Source organism: Pempheris klunzingeri, chromosome 3 (assembly GCF_042242105.1).
Source record: "Pempheris klunzingeri isolate RE-2024b chromosome 3, fPemKlu1.hap1, whole genome shotgun sequence".
In the NCBI taxonomy this organism is placed as follows: Eukaryota; Metazoa; Chordata; class Actinopteri; order Acropomatiformes; family Pempheridae; genus Pempheris; species Pempheris klunzingeri.
In genome coordinates, this window is record NC_092014.1 from 24,556,552 (window position 1) to 24,576,003 (window position 19,452).

At 43.4% G+C, this 19,452-nt stretch overlaps 1 protein-coding gene across 1 annotated transcript; it reads right to left on the bottom strand.

The window, feature by feature from the left end:
• Nucleotides 1-685: 685 nt before the first annotated feature.
• LOC139199251 (von Willebrand factor A domain-containing protein 7-like) lies at nt 686-9,248 on the bottom strand. The gene is made up of 18 exons (XM_070828296.1): nt 9,125-9,248; nt 8,144-8,333; nt 7,755-7,891; nt 7,166-7,310; nt 6,888-6,981; nt 6,480-6,608; nt 5,697-5,883; nt 5,341-5,510; nt 4,925-5,037; nt 4,681-4,797; nt 4,398-4,571; nt 4,142-4,274; nt 3,893-4,045; nt 3,003-3,095; nt 2,488-2,759; nt 2,182-2,315; nt 1,462-1,621; nt 686-1,262 (listed from the first exon to the last, which is right to left on the bottom strand). The coding sequence occupies exons 2-18, from the start codon at nt 8,324-8,326 to the stop codon at nt 882-884; spliced, it is 2,775 nt and encodes a 924-aa protein (XP_070684397.1). The 5' UTR covers nt 8,327-8,333; nt 9,125-9,248; the 3' UTR covers nt 686-881.
• Between the last annotated feature and the right edge of the window lie 10,204 nt (nt 9,249-19,452).

Consider the following 19,452-nt stretch of genomic DNA (forward strand, 5'->3'; position numbering starts at 1 on the left):
ATCTGATTTAAGCATTACACATGGAGCATATTCTGAGTTTACATTGACTTAAAGATGCATATTTTCTTGGTCCTGTCATTTGAGAAAACCGGTAATAAATGTAGTTTCAAATTAACCCCCCAATTTTTTGTGAGAAACCATTTTAATATCTTTAAAATGATTTTGGCAAAATTTGGAAGACGTCATTTTCTTCACTGAAGACATTGTGTTTTCAGATCATTTATGTTTACAAACCTTCTATGATAAGTAATTTTCCGCTCAGAATACTTTCGCTGTAACAGAAGTGAAGAAGCATTTTGTTGACATTTGTAATTAAAATTGTGAGTCAGACTTTCCATAAAACTGTAATTCGTTTTAGTAGAATAATGGCCTGCAGTTAATCACAACAACACAAGCACACTAAGAAGTGAGCATATGCAGTAACTTCTCCATAATGGTTACTACAGAAACTGCATGTTGATTCACGACATGAAGTAAATTTGGCTAGTGATGATATTAAGGTCAGTGCACACACTACACTGTGTATAAACTACCTGAAAATGATGTGCGAGGGAAACAAAGCAGTTTATTGGAAAATAAGAAGGGTCAACAAATACATTCAACAGTCTTTTAAACTCATCAAATGTTAAATGATAGCTGCTGTGAGACATTCTGTTTTTACTCGATACTTATTTCCAACAACGGCACATCTGGAAAGTAAGGAGGTAAGCAGAAGTCCAGGCTGAGCCCCCAGTCGCCTCAGATCCTATTCAACCCTGCAGTGCAACGAAATGTTTACATTCATGATTTCTGACATCTTAAATATACATTCATCATCAGCTGTGTTATCAGTGCCGGCATTTCATTTAAGCAGGATACCAGAGCAGTGTAACAGAAGCCCCTCACATCCTCGCCATGAAGGCAGATACCAGCAAACACAACCACAGTGGCAGCGACAGGGTTGAAGTAGGAGGGCCGGCAGAACGCACAATGGATTGATAGCATTTGCCTACATTGCCAACTTTGTCTACAGCTACAAACTCGACAATCTGTGAGCAGCAGGAGCTGTTGTATTTCGCCTGGACAATGGGAGCACTGAGGGAGGTAAATGAGAGGGATCCATTGCCCTGACGCAAAGAAACACTCTCTATCCCGGTGCCATTTCCGTCTGTAAGGTTGGCCCAGAGCTCCCACTGGAAAGGTTCACACTGAGACACGTCATGAGGGCAATTTTCAGCCAGCACGTTTACCACCTCACACACGGGCTGAACAAAATCTGTAATCTGGACAGACAACAGAAAAAGAAAGTCAGGAAATGTATGCATGAATCACAGGATATTTCATTCTGTGGGATTCCTAACTATACATAACTATTGTAATATTGTTGTGAGTGCATCTGTAATAGTCATCTTTGTGGGTATGTGCAAAAGCTTGCCTATTTATTTATTTATTACAACTTCATAATCCAAGGTGTCTGATTACCTTGGTAACAACAGAGAATCTCAGAACCGCATAATTGGAGTCAACACCACTGGACGACTTGGCCTCCATTGTGAGAGTGACATCAGTGCCTGATGGTGTGTCGGCAGGTGGTGAAATGGTCAAAGTAGCATTAGCATATTCTCCGGTTGTCAAGGTGAGGCTGTCAAGAAAGGAGAGAAAAATTTAATTTTACTAATCATCAGCGAGAACGCTAATTCTAGCAGGTACAACGTTTATGGAATGCAGCCAATGGCAATGCAATTAGTTTACAATATAGGAGAGGAATGTGTGCACCAAAAGACATTTCAATCAAAGCCACAGACCTCATGGTGGCGCTAGAGGATTCATCCTCTGGGAACCATGCATATTTGTACCATAATGTTGTACCATTCCATCAAAAACATTGAGCTATTTCATCCTCGACCAAAGTCATAAGGATTCATCTACCATCGCCTATTAGATTTCCTGGCATACATACAATAATACAGTAAATACATTATATACTGTACACATGGACACATTTAGGCTCTAATTGAAATACTTGGTATTATAATCAAATCTGGCAACCGGCTAGGTTGGAGTAATAACACGTCTCTTTCCCTCGGTGCAGGTCATGTGCTGTCCCACCATGAGACAGCAACAGTGCTTCCTACCCGTTCGGAGCCAACGTGTAAGTATTGATAAGGATGTTTAACAAATAAATGTGATGCTTCCCCTCACCTGTTTTGGTAGGACATGGGGAAGTCTCTGTCATTTCTTGCAGTGATGGAATATTGACCTCCAGAGCCCTTGGTCATGACGCTGAAGGGGAGCTTAAAGGGTATTCCTGGCTCCACACTGCTGTCTACCACAGCCTTCAGGGAAATGGAAAAGAAAGAAACAAGAAACAGGTGAAGAAACAGTGATATTGTTCCTATATGAATTGGATAGAAAGTTCAAAGCATTTGAAGTGTTGTTTCAGTTTGAATCAAACAAAGTCTGACAGGGTACACTGGATGTGAAGTGGTAGTGAAGGAAGAGACCGACCTGGATATTTACTTTGGAGACAGACATCTGGGTGGTAGACTGCCTCTGAAATTTACTGTTTGACATTTTGTCAGTTCCTTTCAGAATGACCACAAACTCGCCCTCAGGGACCGCATCAACAGTCATCAGGATGTCTCCATTGCCCATATCAGTTGTTGTGCCATTGCTAACAGTGTTAGGACCAGACACAGATACCAGGCCAACATCTCCAATGGTTATGGAGGATGGACCTCTCCTACCCATTACTGAGACCATCAGGGTGGCTGGCTGACCTGGGTTTCCAGAGGAGAGAAGCAAAGAAGCAAGTTATGGAGAGAGAGAAAGGTAAAAAAAAAACTTGCAGTTTCTCGTTTAGGCGTGAGAACGATGGCTTTCATTTTACTTTACTTTTGATTGGTCGACTAATTTGCTGTTCAGTAAAGTTAGACCTGCAGCAATGGATATTTTGGCCACTTGCAGATGAACACCATATCACCTTATAAAGTTATTATACAGCCTTATTGCATGTAGCATACCTGCTAGTGGACGCCCACTGAGTACTGCATAACCTGGATGAGGTCCCTCGAAGCGTTCCACAAAGTCATAAATGAAGGTAATCATACTCTGGCCTGGAAACACAAGTACAGTGAACACAGGCACACATCAAAAGAGTGAGTTAGTGAACATTCATGAGGCCTAACTACCTCTCCTCTAATTACGTTTGACCAACAGCAGGGTCATAATTTGTGCCAGATTATTTTGACAATAGAAGATTAATTATTAGCCAGAATTTCCCCCCGGGGATCAATAAAGTATTTCTATCTATCTATCTATCTATCTATCTATCTATCTATGTATCTATTATTATTACGTGATTTATATGGACCATAAAGAAGTGGAGGTAAATATGAAAAATGATACTTATTTAAAAAAAACACACACAAATAGTAGGTCAATGCTAGTATAGGCTCAAATTACCTTAAAGAAATGATTTGGCATTTTGAGTAATATGCTTAGTTACTTTCTTGCTGAAAGTTACATGCGAAGATCAATAAATCCCACCTGTGCCTTGTACATATGAAGCTCCTGCCAGCATCAGATTAGTTTAGCTTGACACAAAGATGGGAAACAGGGGGGTTTAGCTGGCCTTGTTCTGTCCAAAAGTAGCCTACCAACACATCTACAGCTCACTAATTAATGCTTTATATATATAAAAATAATCTGAACAAAAACTAATTTGTGGTTTTACTGGGGATTATGTGCAGAACTATTTAGCTGTAAGTAGTAACGTCCTAAAGTCTCTGGATGTCATGTTGAGTATCGAGCTCATCCTTTACTCTGCAAATGAAGTGTTTATGCAAGATGACACAATTTAAACAGTGCATTTGTACAAAGGAACATGTATAATTAACAAATATTGTCTGACCTGTGACTTTAAGTGTGTATGGTTGGTTGGACATTACGTTGATCTGCCAGGTTCCTGTCTGACTGTCAGAGTTGAGACGGATTCTCCTCAGGTTGCCCACAGACTGTACGGTCCCCAGTTTACCACTGACCTCATTGTGGTTTTGGCTCACACCTGGAATTTGTTGGCATGCATCATGATGTCAGCAAGAAAAAGGAACACTTAATGAGAATGGCTGATGCAAACATTGCCACAGGAATACTGTGTTACCTGCAGGGTTGGTCAGTGTGAAAGAAATAGATGTTCCTGTGATATAGATAGTGATATTTTGCAGAGATTCATCCAACATGAACGGGAAAGTCTCCTGCTTCCCGGGGGTCCTTGCTCGCTGAAGAACTGTCACCTGATGAACAGAAGAGGAGCAAAATGTATCATCTATTCATTTTTCTAGTTTTCAAACAGGTCTAAGAGGCTAGTACATGCTTTAGATAGCACAGAATGTACTATTAGAACTGCACAGTCTTACTAGAGCTGAAGTGGACGTGTCAAGAATGACATCTGTAGCCTCAGGCAGCTTGCTCTTAGACACCTTGATGGCCTGGCCTCCAGAGGCCAAAGCCAGGTCTATGTAATCTTCAAAAGAAGCAGCTCTGAGGGAACGACGGCGCCTCCTACTGCTACCAGTCATGAAGAATGACACCTGTGGAGATGGTTTCGTGTGGAGATTATATGCCCAATTTTTCTAGGTTATTTCACTCAAATATACATGCGTGAACATAGGACATCACTGAGTGTCTGTCAGTATTTACCGTTGACTTGGAGCTCCTGATGAGAGCAACAACAGTGTCTTTGAGAGCAATGTCTTTGGCTGTAGCATCGGTGAAAACATAGATGTGAGAGGAGGCAGGGGCACCAGTGAGTGCCAACTAGAGAAATAAAAGGAACCTGGTCAGTTCATTCTGGATCAGGATTTGTAAAAATATATATGTGGAAAGTATTTCCCCAATCAGCAACCATCCTAGTAACAATCTGACAATATCATAGTGATATTACCTGAAGTCCTGACAGGCACATCTCAGGAATATCACCACCTCCATTCGCTTTCAGCTTAGAGATTTCTCTTTTCATTTTATCAGGGTCTGTTGTCCTGATCATAGGTCCAAATTCTACACATGAAGCACAGAAAGGGGCTAAGATGCCAAGGCAAACCTGTGGTTCAAAGTATCATGGCCTAAATGTATCTTTTTTTAAAGGACTTTTTATCCTACAGGATAACTGTGACTCTATGCAGATTTACAGTTTGTTAAATCTAGATCATCATCATTAAGATCATAAGATCATGTATCTAGTAAAACAACAACACAGCCGAGCATTACCTATGTGACATTTTATGGCATTATCACATCACCGGGGGTATAACACCACTAACGGATTTCTAAACATGATTGGTGTGGTAGAATAGTTCATACTAGGGTCATTGAAGGGCACCAGGATGTACTCGGAGGGCTCGTCCTGCGTTCCTTTTTTACTGTCGATGATTTCATAAACAACGGCCCTGGCTTCGTCGATGTCATCCGACATACTGCCAGTGGTGTCAATAACAAAGCACACAACAGATGAGCGGGCAATCCCCATCATTCTGTGAGAGGGAGAGAGAGAGAGAGAGAGAGAGAGAGAGAGAGAGAGAGAGAGAGTGAGTGGAGGATGAGAGGTCAGGAAAGTCTAATCATCTCTCCTGGTCTGGACAGTGACATGTTTTTATCATAAAGTAAAACTTCTAATTGATATTTAACAAAACTATATTTTTCACATCTAAGCTTCATACCTCAGAAAGTCGTTGTCTCCGGCAGCCAATCGGATGTCCTGCAGCAGCTGCAGGCTGGCGGCTGTAGCTGCGTTTACAGCGGCATTGTGCAGGGCCACATTATCCGGGCGACGTTCATCTTTGTTGATGCCTCCGCGGGGAACTGTTGTGCTGGTGAGGTCAGCTGCCCCTCCATGGCTGCATTTACCTGGAACAAGACAAAAGGGGTGAATCCAAGTGGGACATGTTTCAATTAACTAGTTATAGTGGACCTGTGCCTGCTATGTACTCAGGTCTGCTTTCCTGGATAGACTAAATGTATTAATCCATTTTAATGTTTTATTAGAACCCAGTGAATATCGAGGCATAGAAAACATCAGATGAGAGTTATATGTGTTGGTTATTGATCAAGCATGATATCTAGATGCCTTGGATAATTTAACATTTTAGGATATAGGCTTGACAAGAGTAAGGTGAGAAGATTTATACCACTCTCACTTCTGTCCATTGAATATGAAGATAAAGCCAGTTAGCTGGAGACTGGATGAAAGGGGGGAACAGCTAGCCTGACCAGCACCTATAAAGTTTCCTGATCAGAACTTTAAACCTCACTTGTTCAGTTCATACTAAATAGAAGGGGGGGGGGGGGTGAATAAGCGATCATTTCATATCAATCAGCTTTCTAGCTAAACTATATATCATCTGCGTAACCTGTTACCAGCCTCTCAGCCAGGCCTGCCCCTTGTGCCTGTGAATCCCTTTGTATTTGAATGTGGTTTGATGATGTGTGTGTGCCAGTGATACCTTTAGGCTTGGCAGCCGAGAAGATTCCCATGTACCCTGATGTTAGTTTTTTCTCCTTCAAGATGCTGGGGAGGATGGAATTAGGGCATGTTCCACTGGAACAGTCACTGCAGGTGGCAGTGTTAACATCTATACAAGCAAAAGGCAGTTTTCGGTTTGGCACAATATATTTCAGAACTGTAATAGGGGTGCCATGTCAGAGCTGTATGATTATCTAAAACTAATGCACAATCAGAGCAATCAGAATCAAGTATTCTCTGTGGGCATGTCTTGACGACAAACAACACTCTCTGCTCTTTGGTCTGTAGATAAACCTATAAATTATGAAATGTCTACCTTATGACATTTTACCCAACCCACAGGCATAAACATGTGTAACAAGAACAACACACACACACACACACACACCTGCGAGGTTTTCTAGAGGAAGGTCTGGCTGTATGAGGTTGATGTAAGGCTCTGTGTATCCCAGCTCCACCCAGTTACTGTGACTGTAGAAGTCCTGATAATGCATGGAAACACACACATTAATACTTGTATACACACATAGAGAGTTCTGATTTCATACTGTGTTTATGCACTTTCCTCCTTTCAATGTCTTTTCAATGTTTCAATGTCTCGCTCGTTCTTCCTTCTCCTCTTTCCCTTTAACCTCTCTGCCCAGCCCCCCCTCCCTCCCATCTCACCTGTAGCGTATGAAGGACTCTGCCCAGTGTTTCCCTGGCAGCCTGGAAGTTCTCCTTGCGAATGTTAGCCTTAATGGACGCCATGCCCTCCCTGATTAGGCCACGTCCCTCCAGAAAGGCCTCTGAGTTGAAGTGGTGTGGAGCACTAAAAGAATTTTTCACAGGTATTTCTCACTTGTACTGTTCATATTTCAAGCTTAGCAACACACACAGTCCCCTTATTTATGTATTTATTATTTATATTTCAATGTATTTCATTGTCTTTTACTGTAAGGCGACCTTGAGTGCCTTGAAAGGTGCCTATAAATAAAAAGTATTATTATTATCATTTTACATACATTTACATTTTATTTTACAACATTTTGTACATTTTTATTTTGCTTATTTATTTGTTTGTATTCATGGTGGTGGTCACTTTAACTTCTATGCTATTGTAACACCAGAATTTTCCCCTGGGGATCAATAAAGTATTTCTATCTATCTATCTATCTATCTATCCATCCATCCATCCATCCATCCATCCATCCATCCATCTATTATTTCATTGCTTCATTTAGTACCGCTTGTTTTGCTTCCATCTTTCTCTCACCTGTTGACAAAGTCACGGTCTACCAGTCCATTCTGGGTGTAGATCTCTTGAAGAGCAGAGTGAAACTTAGCACCAGACACTTCTCCCGTTGCTGTGGGACCAAGACAGGCCTGGACCAGCTCTTCAGGGGATGAACCCTGTGGTCAGGGATCAATGATAAGAGTTTACATTTCCAGGAACAAGCAAAAAGAGTATTATATAATTAAGAGAAGGTGTGTATAAAAGACTCTTTAAGAATGGAGCCATGTTTGCCACAAAAGTTCTCAAGTGGCCTTGTTTTTTATGTTCACACGTGTGAACTTCTGATTATTGTGTAAGTGGGTGTGTTTCTGGGTGTTGTGTGTGACTATGTTTGTGCTGCCTTGCACATTTTTTATCTTCCATCCTACCGTGGGTCGGAACTCATAACCAGCTGCTTCAGCCACCGCCCGACACGTTTCCGTCACTTTTTGCAACAGAGCCGTTCCTGTAATGCTAACGTGAGTGGATGCCCCACCCCCAATGGGGACAAAGGCCACGGTGGGCCCTGATAGAGCCAAAGCCAGCAGGGCTATACCCAGCACAGTAGTCATGATCAGCCTACAGACAGAGAAAAAATATGAAAATTCAGTTATCAGCTTGGTTAAATGATAAATGTACGATGCTGATCGTGACAAAAGTCTTTGGAAAACACATTTGGATCAGAGAATTGAGAACTGAGAAACAGAAACAGTCTGTTTGAGGGGAAATGAGGAAGAAAAAGGCAATGCTCAAAACGTTTTTCATTAAAAGCCATAATACAACATGATAATTATGTAAAGGTATAGATGAGAATAAGCCAATACATAAAGAATGTGCTGGTTAGCTTTGTCTGTGGCATTCTTTCAGATGTCCTGGTGTTTTTCACAGGATTTTCCACTCTAATTCCAGCCAAGTTATTCAATGCATTGAACTGCGTGAACGTGACACGAGGAGTTCATAGGCAAAGACACGTTAAGTACACACTTGAACAATGTGCTCATGGGCCGCTCCCCAGCAAACTGCTTTGTCCTTAATTTGCAATTCTTACAGATTTTTCCTGAACTCTGCAAACAGTGAAGTTAAAGCCATCTGGACAATGGGTCCCAACTCTTATAACATTCTATGTATAATTCATTGTGTTTTGTCAAATAGCCTACAGAAACTTTAAAATAAGGTGTAAAAACAACATAAACTGTTAATTAACACATGTACAAACAGAAAATGTATAGATACAATATGAAATTAATGAATCACAACAAAAGATTCACATTGCCTGATAAAGGTGACACTCATTATTCCATGCTCAAATAATGATTTTTAAGAATTTGATATTAAATATAAAACTTAACAGGATTGAATTTTGATCATACCTTAATATTTCTCAGCTGTGATGACCTCAGTGATCCATTTAGAATACCCACACCACCCCTTTAGAGCTGAATATATACAGCACCTTGAATATGACGTGCGGGTGGAGACCTGGGGGGGGGGTGTGCACATGCTAACTGTAATCTAATATCAGGGTTTCCCTCATAGAAACCTGCATGTCATTATCATACATCCGTGAGATGTGGTGGAAAACATCAGAATTAGTCACCACCTTAAGGATCCCCTTGGTTGGCTTATCACTCTCTACTGAGTAAAAGGTTTTTATAGCTTGTGAGGGTTCAAACAAAGGTGGGGCAAGTTAAAATATAACTTGTCTTGAGGATAATGATGGCAACGGCATGATGTAGACTTTGAGTAACCCTGCATTTTCTGTGTACATGTATAAATGAACACTGGATACGAACTTTAATGTGAAATATTTCCCTGTAATTTTTCTTCTATTTAATTCCTGTCACCCTGTCCTGTATCCAAGAACACAGGACTAACAGGCAAGGCTGGACTGTGAGTTGGGATTGATTATAGTCCATTACATATAACACATTTCTGAGTTTGATATTTTCTCCAAATTGCTTTGTCTTTATTTTTACTGCTAGACTTTTAAGTAAAGTGTGCATAGACTTGTCAGATTTGTTCTGGCCCTCTGTCTCATTCTCATGTACATCAGAATGAGTGGGAGTACTTGCACCCAAGATAGTCCTGTTTCTTCACAACATTTGGAAAGTTTAGTTTTGAGTGTTCCATTTTCCCTTTCCACTGTGCCCCCACTGGCGGGATGATAAGCACAGTGGTGTCGCATATCAGTGCCCAGAAAGTTTCCAACTTCCTTTAACACTTCGTTTACAAAATGTGATCCATTGTCACTGCTGATTTTTGTTGGAATTCCCCATCCGGGAATGATTTCTGTCAAAAGGGCTGTTTGGCTGCTTGCGTGTTTTGCAGGAAAAGCCTCGACCCACTTAGACCACATATCCACCATCACTAGACAATATTTTTTCCCTTGTGCTGGACTAAGTTCAATAAAATCCATCATTGCATGTTCGAATGGTCTGTCAACTTTGCTAAAACAATGTCGGACTCCCTAGTTTTCTCTGGTCCCCTGCCCAACCTGACCAGTGATGACATGTACAGCCGCATGTCATCATTTAACCGCTGGCTGTCGAGGTGGTGCCCAGCTAACAATGTGGGCTTCATAGACAATTGGTAGTCTTTCTGGGGAAAACCTGGTCGCATTAGAAGAGACGGCATCCATCCCACTTTGGACACTTATCTAGAAATATGGCGAAGTTTATTAGTCCTAAAACTTGACAATCCAGAGTCGAGACCAGGAGGCAGAGCTGCAGTCTTACACACTTCTCTGCTCCTCCATTAGTACAGTCACCCACCCAACATCCCATAGAGACTTGTGTCTGTCCCCCGACCACTCAGACCATTTAGATCTATTAAGTCCAACACGAGAGGAGTTCAGCATCAACATTTAATCAGAGTTAATACCACTGGCACTATGAAACAGGACAGGAGAGTTAAATGTGGACTTTTAAACATCAGATCTCTGCCAACCAAAGCTGTTTTAGTAAATGATCTGATATCTGACCATCATATTGATTTATTGTGTCTGACTGAAACCTGGCTACGTCCTGAGGAGTATGTTAGCCTTAATGAGGCCACTCCTCCCAGTCATACTAATACTCATATTCCCAGAGATTCTGGACGTGGAGGTGGAGTTGCAGCAATCTTTAACTCTAGTTCAATAGTCCAACCTAGACCCAAACTCAATTATAACTCCTTTGAAAGTCTTACTCTTAGTTTTTCGTACCCAACCTGGAAAACTCTAAAACCAGTGTTGGTTGTCACAGTGTACCGCCCTCCTGGTCCGTACTCTGAATTCTTAACTGAGTTTTCAGAGTTTTTATCAGATTTAGTCCTTAGTGTGGACAAAGTGATTATAGTAGGTGACTTTAATATTCATGTGGATAATGATAATGATAGTCTTAGCACTGCTTTTGTCTCACTACTGGACTCAATTGGCTTCTCCCAGAGTGTAAATGAACCAACTCACTGTTTTAACCACACTCTTGACCTTGTTTTGGCTTATGGTGTTGAAATTGAACAGTTAACAGTCTTTCCACATAACTCTATTTTATCAGACCATTACCTGTTAACATTTGATTTCTTGCTACAGGACTATGCTCTATATGACAGAGAGGTCCTCACTAGATCCTTATCTGATAGTGCTGTTGCCAAATTTAAGGAGGTGATTCCTTCAGTATTTCAGCCTGTGTGTCCCTGTGCTGTGGATGACCCCCATGCTAATTTCGCAGGTTCACTGCGAATGACACTAGACTCTATTGCCCCTCTAAAAAAGAAGAGAATTAAAGAAAAGAGACAAGCTCCCTGGTATAACTCCCAGACACGTGAGCTTAAGCAACACTCACGAAGGCTAGAAAGGACATGGCGGGCCACCAAAGTGGAAGAATCCCGTTTAATCTGGCAAGATAGTCTTAAAACCTATAGAAAGGCCCTCTGTAATGCCAGAGCCGCCTACTACTCCTCATTAATAGAAGAAAATAAAAGCAACCCTAGATTCCATTTTAGCACAATAGCTAGGCTGACAAGGAGCCAGAACTCTATTGATCCTTGTGTTCCCTTGGAGCTCAGCAGTAACGACTTCATGAGCTTCTTTAATGATAAAATCCTAACTATTAGGGACAAAATTCAACACCTCCTGCCCTCAACAGGGTCTGGTCCAACTTCAAACCTAGGAACCATAGAAACAGCTGTTAGACCTGATGGGTACTTGGACTGTTTTTCTCCAATTGATCTTGCTGAATTGACCTCAATAATCTCCTCATCTAGATCGTCAACATGTCTCCTAGACCCCATTCCTACTGGACTCCTTAAAGAGGTCCTGCCCCTAATTAACACGTCCTTACTGGATATGACAAATCAGTCTTTACTAACAGGCTATGTACCGCAGTCCTTTAAAGTAGCAGTAATTAAACCTCTCCTGAAAAAGCCTACTCTTGATTCAGGTGTGTTAGCTAACTATAGACCTATATCCAACCTTCCCTTTCTCTCCAAGATCCTGGAGAAAGTTGTAGCTAATCAGCTGTGTAATTTTTTAAACTGTAATAGTCTATTTGAGGATTTTCAGTCAGGTTTTAGAGCGAACCACAGCACAGAGACAGCACTGGTGAAGGTTACAAACGACCTCCTTATGGCATCAGACAGAGGACTTCTCTCTGTCCTGGTCTTGTTAGACCTGAGTGCTGCTTTCGACACCATTGACCATCACATCCTGTTACAGAGGCTGGAACAGTTCATTGGTATAAAAGGAACTGCATTAAGCTGGTTTAAGTCCTATTTATTAGATCGATTTCAGTTTGTACATATTAATAACGAATCCTCTGTCCACACTAAGGTTAGACATGGAGTTCCACAAGGCTCAGTGCTTGGACCAATACTCTTTATCTTATATATGCTTCCTCTTGGTAATATTATCAGGAAGCACTCCATTCATTTCCACTGTTATGCAGATGATACACAATTATATTTATCAATAAAGCCAGATGAACCCAATCAGTTGATTAAACTTCAAATCTGCCTTAAGGACATAAAGTCTGCTGCTGCACATCAGTTTCTATCTGCCAGGACACCGCTCCAACCACACGGTTGAGTGTGTTGTGCTTTAACAAGTGGTAAAGTTCAATTTGGCTATCAGAAATAATTAATAATTGTCAAAGATAATTAATAATTATTAAAATAAATGAACTTTGAATAAAGTCCACCTCGATTGGGGCACCACCTCGAAAAAGCGAGGAAAAGATAGCCATTTTAATTGATTTAGTCTCATAAAAATACTAAACTATCAATTTGGAATTATGTTTTATAATTAATTTAATAATTACTACCAAAATAACCACATTGATAGCTAGCTGAAGGATTTTGGAGTTCTTGACAGTGTAGAGGTTGGCAGTGTTCACCCTTGTACAACATTAAAGGAGACAGCAGGTATTAAAACATTTATTAAAACAGAACAAAATCAATCAAACAATCTAACTAAGTGTCTATGACTAAACTAACAAATAATAGGAAGACAGAGAGAGAGAGAGAGAGAGAGAGAGTGTGTGTGTGTGTGTGTGTGTGTGTGTGATAAAGCTGAGGAATGTGAGATGGGCCCACAAAGGTGGGGGAGAGGGACCAAATGGTGATGGCCAGCCCCCCTGCACAGTAATCTACAACACATCATAACAATCAAACTCAATGAACATTAAAGCAAGCCAATACATTAACAGGGGTAAACCATGTATACAGTAATGCTAAGCTAATTATGCCCAGTTAGAATTTGTTACCAGTCCTTAAAGGGGAGAAGAAGAGTCCTTGAGGATGCTGCTTTCTCGGCATGTTGCTGGAGGAAAGGTGTGGTTCTTTTGTGTCCTTGCTGTGGTTACAGGCTGGAGGAATGCGGTCGCTTCTTGATTCTGGCTAGTTAGCAGCTTGATACCAACTTGCTGGTGTGCTCCTGTTGTTGGTTCTGGTTATCAGCTGGCAGACTCGGGGTCGTACCTGCTGGCGCTGATCTGCTTACTTCAGGCAGGACCTTGTGTCGCTACCATGAAGGAGGTGGCTGCTCTGGTACAGGCCACACTGAGGCAGAGCTTAGCTGAGTTGAGCTTCTCTCCTCTTCAGGAGAGAGTTGTCTCTCTTTCAGGAGAAGACAATGTGTAAGAGTGGTCTCTCTCCTCTTGAGGAGAGGTGTCCAGAAAGAGCGTTGTCTCTCCTCCAGGAGAAGACAACGGGAGAAAGAGAGGACTTGTCTTTCCTCCAGGAGAAGACAAGGGGAAAGAGAGAGTTCAGTGGGGGTGAACTGGTTTTGTTGGCCTGAGGTCGTAAAATCATGTGCCCCCCCTCCGGCCAATGGTGACTGTGGAGCTGGGTGCGGGGGTGATTTCACACCTATCTGTTAAACTTGGAGACACTGGGGAATGGAGTACAATAGTTCCACAGAAAAAAGAAACATGCGGTCTTCACCATGTGCTATTCACTGTATAGTGAAGCACAACAAGTGGTAGGATGGGTTTGGGGTCTCTGGCAGTCGGTTCAGGGTCAAACAACTGAGACAGGACATCTGGCTTGGTATTCTGCAAACCCGGTCTATAAAGTAAACCTGAATCGGCTGAAAAACAAGGCCCACCTGGCTTGGCGTGAATTGAGTCTTTTAGCTCCCTTGATGTACTCCAGGTTTTTGTGGTCAGTCCAGATCAGGAAAGTATGCTGATATATGCTCCTCCAACGCCGTCTTGACCACCAGCAGCTCACGGTTGCCCACGTCGTAGTTCCGTTCCGCCTGAGACAACTTCTGGGACATGGCCTATGGGAGCCATCCTTCTTCCCTACGAAGAAGAACCTCGCTCCAGCTGGGGAAGAGGAAGGCCGAATAATCCCGGCCTTCAGGGATGAAGAAATGTATTCTTCCATGGCCTTTCTTTCTGGCCCAGAAATAGAGTACAAGAGGCGCCATCAAGGGGGGGGCAGGGGGGGCCAGGGGGGGGCCAGTTCTGATAGGTAAAGTTCACATTTGAAAATTTCGGAAATTGTAACTACGTTGTCCGAGTGCAAGTGAAGGCAGTACTGCAGCAGCTGCTGCCCAAACTCAGAGACGGACAGTGGAAGTCATTTTCAACGGCAGCTGTTGAGACAACCAGACTACCAACAGGTAAGTAAGTCAAACAGTACTTACTTTTAGAACAAATAGTACGTGTTTGGTAAACTGTGTCTGTGCTGAACCACATGCTGGTTGCTGAAGAGAAAGTCTACGGACATCTCTTCCATATGTGCGATGATGCAGGCCAAGATAACACCGCCGAGCAAACCCATGAACAGACAGGGACGGAGACAGAGCAGGGCAGTGCAGAGGAGCAGGTGACAGATCCAGAGAACAGGGAAGAAGTAACAGCAGCAGGCCAGAGAGGACACAGCTGTTCATCCTACTGCTGGACCAACAGGTGAACTTAGAACAGGGTCCCTCATGAGGAAATGAATGGCAAGAGAGTAACTTCACCTGGATAAACGCGTGGTAACAAGGCGTCAACACTGAGTTATGAATCCTGGTGCAACAACAGAAAGCTTCTCATTCGTGTTTACTGGTAGATGAGTTTGAACAGTCAGGACGGAACTGACTGTGGGTCCATAATACAACTGTAATCTGAGATTACTATGGACAGCTACTCATGTTATTATTGTTGTTTTTGCTGCTGCTATTTTAAATTCAGAGTAACTTATTTTCCTCATGTTTCATCACAGATATTTTCCTGTCAAGATCAGAGGGCCCAAACAGCAGCATCTCAAGCTTTTCCCTCGTACTCTTCAAGGGGGCAGAAGATGAGGCTTCAAGAAATAGTGGTACAGTGCACACACATGGCTAGAATACTCTCAGAGCTATGGTAAAATGTATATTGTCAAAGACAATGCTTTTGTGGACATAGTCTGTTACATGTTTACAGCAGAATAAAGCTGTATTGAAAACAATCAAAGGCCTCTGTGTGGTGCTTTTAAACTTGAGTAGACTTGTGAAAAATTTCTGGGGGCGCCCCTGATGGGCGCACCAGGCAACAACTCAATGGCGCAATCAAAAGCCCTGTCAGGAGGCAAGGATGTGGCCTGCGTCCTGTTAAAAACCTCTTTTAGGTCCCTGTAGCACTCAGGGACCTTAGAGAGGTGATGTGTCCAGAGCCTCCTCTGATTGAGGGTTCCTGAAAGCATGAACAAAATTCACATAACAACCATTACACTGCTACCCCCAGGCCTTGACCCGTCCTGACCTCCAGGCAATTTGGGCGTTGTGTTTCTACAGCCAAGGATAGCCAAGAACCAGGGGATGCTGAGCCGAGTTAAACAAATGAAAGTGCATGATTTCTGTGTGTTCAGGGTCTATGGTCACTTGAAAAGGTTCAGTTTGGTGCATGACCTGACAAATCAGTCATCCATCCAAAGCTCAGGCATTGACCGGCTGGGCCAGAGGAATAGGTCTCACCCGGAGCTCTTTGGCCAAGGCCCAATCCTTTAAACTCTTGTCTGCCCCCGAGTAAATAAGAGCCTCCTGCTCTCTGGGTTCCTTACCCGTTCCAAGCGTTACCTTAATCAGCTTGCAAGGAGAATAGTCATTTACCATACGGCTCACCAGTGACCACCTCAATCCTGGTCAGCCCAGACGTCACAAGGTGGCCCTGTTGCCCACAGTAAAAACAGGCCCCCTCAGTGCGTCTGCGTTGTCTCTCCCCAGGATCTAGCTTGGTTCTTCCAAGCTGCATGGGCTCCTCACCACCTCCTGGTGAAGTCCCCCTCCTGGAAGGCTGTAGGTGTTCTGATCCCTGGGACCCTAGAGGCTTAGAGGAGAGCCCCGGGTAGCCGGTAGGTCGGCTGGAAGCCCAGCGTCGCTCTCCCGCCCTGTCCCTTAATAGATTGTCCACTCGGGCGGCCATGTCAATAAGGTCCTCTAGCCTGGCGGGGAGCTCGAAAGGAGCCAGCTGGTCTTTTCGACTCGATAAGATAAAAAAAGCAGAGTGTGCAGAATTTGATGGCATAATCCACAACCGGCCCATTTTCCTGCCTGAGATGAAGAAGTGCTCGGGATGCCTCTTTGGCGGGAGAGGTATGATCAAAAATGCGGCTTAATGCGTCTTGAAAGAGTTTGGCGTCTTGGCATATGGGAGCCCAACGAGACCACTCCGCAGTGGCCCAGGCTGCAGCTCTCCCTGCCAGATGAAGGCTACTTTGGCCTGGTTCGAGGTGTACATGGCAGAATTCAGTTTAAAGTGCAAGTCGCACTGAACGATGAACGTCCGGCAATCCCCGGAGTCTCCTCAGGCGGCAGGCAGTGGAACCATGGGTGGCGGTGCAGCTGGGGAAGCTGAAGCACCTTCCAAATGGGTTAGGACCCGGTGGAGCTGCTCTGTCAGATGGCGAACCTGTGTGGTCACGACCGGTCACGCTGACTGAAACAGGGTGAGCATGGCTTGGTGTGTGTCATTTTGTATCTTGACGTCCCATCGTCGCTTCTTCTGTAACAGTTGTTCTTCACATGCAGAGAGTGTCGTATCAGTGCTGTAACTTCAGGGCGGAGGCCGTTTAGAAAACAGTTGGTGAGGTGTGTTTCCCAAACACCTGGTGTATTGCCAAGATCTGCAGGGCGTTCAATGCCACTGTGGTGGTTGAAGGTTTCAGTCAGATGAGTAAGATAATCTGCAACCAATTCATCTTCTCGCTGTTTGCATGTGGTGATTTTTCTCATGTCAATTTTGACAGGAAAGGCCTGGCCCAGTTCAGTGACAGCATTTCTGTAGCCAGCATTAGTTGCATGCGCCCAGTCAGGCTGCATGGCTCTAACGTCTCCTTTACATTTTTCTGAGAATTTTGCAAAGTCACAGATACCTTTTTAGCCAGGAGGCGACGCAGTTCTGGCATTGTTGGAAGGAACTCACGGCAAAAGTCGGTGAGGGCTGTTTGGAAAGCCTGACCGTTGAGGACACGATCAGGCAGATGAGAAGAGGCTTCTTTTATGCCTTTCTCTGTCCAGCCTCTAAACACTAACAGGGGGCCCGCCACCTGGATCATTGGATACTGACCGGAGGTCTCAACTGAAACTGTATCATCAGGGCCAGTATCAAGAGAGCGGCTGTAGGTCTTCCCATCTCTGAGCTTGGATGGTGAGGGTGTGTCGGATGATAGGTGGGTGGTCGTTGATGAGCTGAGCTGGCCACCACTCGCATGATGTAGGTGGTGAGTTGAACGTGATGATGTGGGCTGTTGTGAGGCAGTGGTGTCAGCCTCCTGGTATGCTGGGAGTGCAACCACCGGAGCTTGGTGTTGTTGTTGGCGAGGCGGACCGGTATCGAGGTCGGAGTCCAGTTTCAGAGCAGCGAGCTGCGGATAAAGAGAAGAGACAGGGTGCGAGTGTGGGAGTATTGGTGCAGTGGTTTGAACTTTCTCTCTTTTCTCTCTCCCCTTACCTTCTTCACTCATACTGTCTATCTTTGGCATTGTCTTCACTGCTTGTTTTCTCTCTCCATTCTCTGCTTCTTTCTTCCACATACTGAGACAATGTCTGTGACTTTCCATCAACTTCACCTTTGTCTTTCTAATACTGTGTTTCTTTTTTAGTTTACGCTCATGAGCCAGTAATTTTTTCTCTAATTCAATTATTTTAATTGTGCTTAAAGAACCCCGCTTTGGAAAACCAAACTTAGTTGTCTACACTGAAAAAATGGGAAATAGCTGGTCTTTCAATTTACAAAAATGTCTTACATATAAGTAACGCAATTCATTTAAAATCCATTGGTAAACATGATTCCACCAAGTAGACTTCAGATGTTTATTGAGAATGTTGAATGTACAAGGTTCTCTCGCGTTGACTGAAATCGACTGAATTGAGAACTGATGTCAGTTTGGTGACTGCCAAAAAACGGCTTGTATTCCAAAAAAGGGCGCCAGGACATGTCATTGGCCCCCCTGGATCAGAGGGTCCAGGTAGTGCACCAATGCCAAACACGATCTGTCAAAACAACAACAGGAGGAGGTGTTGTTGCCCACAAAAACTGGAAGAAGATTTATTTTCTGCCGCCGCATCCTCCTCTCGACTGATAACTGAAAAGTAAGTACATTAAATTGACGTGTTTAAGTACATTGGCATTGTGCATGGTGTTAATACAATTACAACCGACTGTCTATAAAGCGAACTTCTGCTTTGTGCAGTAGCTAGGGTGTGTTTGTTCGCCGAGACGCCCCACTGCCCTCACCTCTGTCCCCCGGCCTGCCCGGGGGACAGCACCTGTTAGCAGGTTAGCCTCGTCTCCATCCCTCCCTACACACGCTGCTAAGTGATGCACAAGAACGTCTCGCTAAAGTTGGATATTTTCAACTCGCGCTTTCTACTGGCGTCTAATTCATTGTCCGCGACAGTGTCATACGTACGAGTTAAGTTATTTGGCCGTCTCTTTTGCGTATGTTAAAATGTTTAACGTTAGACCGGTATAGAACACAGGGCTAATAGCAATAGCTACAGGTCATTTACGAGGTGTGGCGGCTCTGTAAGGTCAGAAAGAACAGTTTAACAAAAAGGTACACTGACTCCCACTGAGAATATAACGGCGGTATGTGCTGGGTGAGTGTTCAGTGTTTTACATTTGATATATTTTTGTCATTTCCAGTTTCACTGAATGGCAGAGTAGAGAGGCTGCGGGGGACACTGAATCAGGTAAAGTAAAGATACGCAAAGATGTACTTGATATGACTGACTATGCTCATTACTGTACAT

Bases quoted from the DNA above. Each gene is read 5' to 3' on its own strand.
- LOC139199251 (XM_070828296.1), bottom strand. From the start codon at position 8,326: ATGACTACTGTGCTGGGTATAGCCCTGCTGGCTTTGGCTCTATCAGGG. The intron at 4,798-4,924 runs GTAATATCACTA...TTATTTCTCTAG, and splicing joins TGTGCCTGTCAGGACTTCAG to TTGGCACTCACTGGTGCCCC. The intron at 2,760-3,002 runs GTATGCTACATG...CTGGAAACCCAG, and splicing joins CAGTGGGCGTCCACTAGCAG to GTCAGCCAGCCACCCTGATG.